The sequence below is a fragment of the Octopus bimaculoides genome, chromosome 2 (genome assembly GCF_001194135.2).
Source record: "Octopus bimaculoides isolate UCB-OBI-ISO-001 chromosome 2, ASM119413v2, whole genome shotgun sequence".
Classification (NCBI taxonomy): domain Eukaryota; kingdom Metazoa; phylum Mollusca; class Cephalopoda; order Octopoda; family Octopodidae; genus Octopus; species Octopus bimaculoides.
In genome coordinates, this window is record NC_068982.1 from 5599363 (window position 1) to 5603224 (window position 3862).

The following is a 3862-nucleotide window of genomic DNA, read 5'->3' on the forward strand; positions in this document are numbered from 1 at the left end:
ACACACACAATTTAAATATACACTTTTTCTTTTCATTCTTTTACTTATTTCAGTCATTTGACTGCGGCCATGCTGTAGCATCGCCTTTTAGGCGAACGAATCGACCCCAGGACTTAATCTTTGTAAGCCTAGTACTTATTCTATCGGCCTCTTTTGCCGAACCGCTAAGTTACGGCGACGTAAACACACCAGCGTCGGTTGTCAAGCGATGGTGGAGGGGAGGACAAACAGATACACAAACATACACACACATATATACATATATAATATAAATAATATATATATATATATACATGCATATGTACGTACGTATATCTACATACTTACATCTATATATAAATATATATGCATATGTGGGCACAGAATGTCACGAAACGAGTACAACAAAAAAATACAAAGTACGAGTACATGGAATAGGAACTATTTTTTCGAACAACGAAAGGCACAAATGGAAAATAAGACAAACAACATAAAGAACGACCCTTCATCAGTTGTTGGTTGTTTTTCTTGTCTCGTATTTCGAGCATTTAACAACAATATACGCTTTCGATAAAACAGTTGCTCCCGCAAAGCAAATTAAATAAAATTCGGGATTTTGTGGAGGGTCAAAATTGGTAATACAAACAGGACAGTGAATATATACGACGGGCTTCTTTCAGTTTCCGTCTACCAAATCCACTCATAAGGTTTTAAATCCACTGACAAGGTTTTGGTCGGCCCGAGGCTATAGTAGGAGACACTTGCCCAAGGTGCCACGCAGTGGAACTGACTAGGGAACCATGTGGTTGATAAGCAAGCTACTTACCACCCAGCCACCTCTGCGCCTACATATTATAGAGATTTTGAAACAGTTTCTTTCTCGTTTTTTTCTCTCTTACCTTCCAATAACTCATTCGCTCCCTTTTCTTTCTCTCTCTCTCTCTCTCGTTGCCAAGAAAGCCTTCTGTTTCTCCCTCTTTATTTTGTATGTGTAACTTGCGTTTATACATGCCTGTGTGTGTGTGTGTATTTAGATATTTAAAAAGTACTTGCTGAACAAATGATTTAATACGAGGTGTAATGTCGAATAACTTCCAAACTATACTCACACACAGATATATATTGCTTTCACACACGCGCACACATATATATAGTGAGTGAACGAACAAAGAAAAAGACATACATACATACACATAGAAAGGCTTACGCACGCACACACACACACACACACACACACTCAAGTAAAGGCTGGAGAGAGAGAGAGAGAGAGAGAGAGATAGAGGAAGGAACGGGCGAGTTATTGGGAGGAAAGCTAGAAAACGAGAAAGAGGCTGTTTCAAAATGTATATAATATATTAGACATTGTATTGTAAAGGCTAAGCGCCTCTCTTTCCAGATTTAATCGGTCAAAGAAAGAGGTACCGGCAGATCCCGGACAAAAAACACTACCCGGCTGAGGAAGCAACAAGTTTCACTGCGACTACTACTACAACAACTACTACTACTACTACAACAGTAGCTGCTGCTACTACTACTACTACTACTGCTGCTGCTGCTGTTGCTGCTGTCGTAGTAACTCCAAACAGCTGAAATAGTTTCAGTTGTCACTACTTTTAGCGTGATACGCTAGTAGTCGCAGCCATCGTAACTGCTGCAGTCTTCCCGTCATAGTTCTTTTTTCCTCTTTCAAAATTTCTTTCCTATCTGTCACTCTCTTCTTCCCCCTCCCTTTCCTTCGTGTTCCCCCCCTCTCCCTCTCTCTAACTCCCTTTCTCTGTGTATTTTCAGTCTTAGCAATATCCCGAAATGAAATGTCGTCAGATTTGATCGGAAGCGATTTTATCAAACCTCCAACGAAGTTCAACAGAACAATAACAAGCGAGCAAGAACGGTCGTACTTCGAACTCAGCTTCGCTTCTACAAGTTAGACGGAAAATCAAAGAAAGTTATCCGTGAGGAATTACTATTAACCAGCACCAACGCCACCACGGCCGTTGCCGCCACAAGCAACGCAAACAAACGCAACAGTGACTATGAGATGGTGATGACGGAGTGGATAATGGTGAGGATTGTTACGACTGTCATGACGACGATGACGACGGCGACAACGACGACGAAGATGATAAATACAAACACTGAACTTTCCTCACTAAAATCCTACAATATTTAAGTGTCAACAACGTACGAAGGAAAACACGAAAGAAAGGTTATTAAAAACAACAAAAAAAATCCAGTAGAACACGAAGAAATCGTAAAAAAAAAAAACAGATCTTTCAAATGAAAAAAGTTATTTTTTGAACACATTTTCGTTATTTATATACATCCATCCATATAGTAATATATATCATATACATATATATATTTTATTAATATTTAGCTGAAGCAACAAAGTGACTGAAGGGTCAAAAGTTTCGTGCGTTAGGACTTAACACACGTCCCTTGACGAAAAAAAAATATATAAATAATCGCTTCAGGTGTATTGAAAATATTTTGTCATAGCTGCCAAGCACTGACAAGCAAGTGGTTGGAATCGAAAGCGGGTGACAAATTTCTCAGTGAATTTGTTTTTAAATGTACTCTTGAGGCGAAAAATAGCTTGGTAAAAAACACTGCAGAGAAAAATAAAAAAATAAAAAAAAACGAAAAAATAAAAACGGGACTTCACGTGTAAGGCGCTACATCGATATTTCGAATATTTCATTAAAAATATGCACTGCATTTCCATAAACATTCACAGGATTATTACTTGTTAATGTAAGGAGTTACCAATTGGCTGTGCGTGTGTAGATTGAAGGTAACTACCACTGTGGAAGCTTGGAGTTGATAAACTTCACTATTTTCGAACTAACGTACGAAAGAGGAATAAATTTCAAAGCCCACAAAAATAATGGATTCAAGAATTTTTTGTTGGATGTTAATAGAAAACTATGGGAAATTATTGGAATGTTTCAGAAGCTACGAATAGACACGTGAAAGGAAATACCGCTTTGAAGAAAGGAACTACTGGAGTGATTTTTTTACCTTTGGAAGTTAACATTCTGGTTTTACCCTAAGGAAAACAATACATACAACGGAGTTGACAAAACATCCTGGTGAATGATTTTTTACCATTTTGTTAAATCGAGAAAAAATAGTTATTGTTGTAACAATCTGTCATATTTAGATATGCATATATATGAATATAAATTAACCACTATATAATACATGCATATTACAAATATAAATTCATAAATTTATTTATTTATTTTAAAATAATTTATTTACAATATAAAACGCCCTCAGATTTTCAATATATTCGAGTAGATAAAGAAATACCCATAAAATAATTTAGCAATGAATGCTGTTAGTCGTGCCGAGATGCAGGGAACGCCACAATATCCTTATCAGAGAGACTTTCAAGAGGCTGTAAAGAATGGAGATACAAATGTATTGCAGCAGATACTGGAAAAACGTGAGGGCAAGGTGAACATTAATCTATACGATACAGAAGGTCAGACAGCTTTGCATCAGAGCTGCTTAAATGGTAATCTTGAACTCGTGAAACTGTTAGTTAAATTTGGGGCTGATGTACGCCTTGCAAACCGTGATGGTTGGAGTGCATTGCATATAGCAGCTTATGGGGGTCACCAGGAGATAGAGAGTTATCTTATCCATGTCAACAGCCGAGACTAGTTTGGCATGAACTTGTCATGGACAGGCAAACATTATTATTATTATTATTATTATTATTTTATAGATATATATGCTTTTTTTGGGGAAAAAAGGCGGGTAGAGAGAAGAAAAAGCTGTTTGACTGTTTGAGTATTTTGAAGAATTTGGAAATTTAAAAGGAACATGAAGAAAAGAAAAAGAAAACGCGTGATAGAGAATGAATGAGGAAGGA

General features: G+C 37.0%; 1 protein-coding gene across 1 annotated transcript; it reads left to right on the top strand.

Moving 5' to 3' along the window:
- The first annotated feature begins 3312 nt into the window (after positions 1-3312).
- LOC106868900 (notch-regulated ankyrin repeat-containing protein) lies at positions 3313-3651 on the top strand. Its single transcript, XM_014914361.1, has one exon. The coding sequence runs from the start codon at positions 3313-3315 to the stop codon at positions 3649-3651; it is 339 nt and encodes a 112-aa protein (XP_014769847.1).
- The last annotated feature ends 211 nt before the right edge of the window (positions 3652-3862 follow it).

Bases quoted from the DNA above. Each gene is read 5' to 3' on its own strand.
- LOC106868900 (XM_014914361.1), top strand. From the start codon at position 3,313: ATGAATGCTGTTAGTCGTGCCGAGATGCAGGGAACGCCACAATATCCT.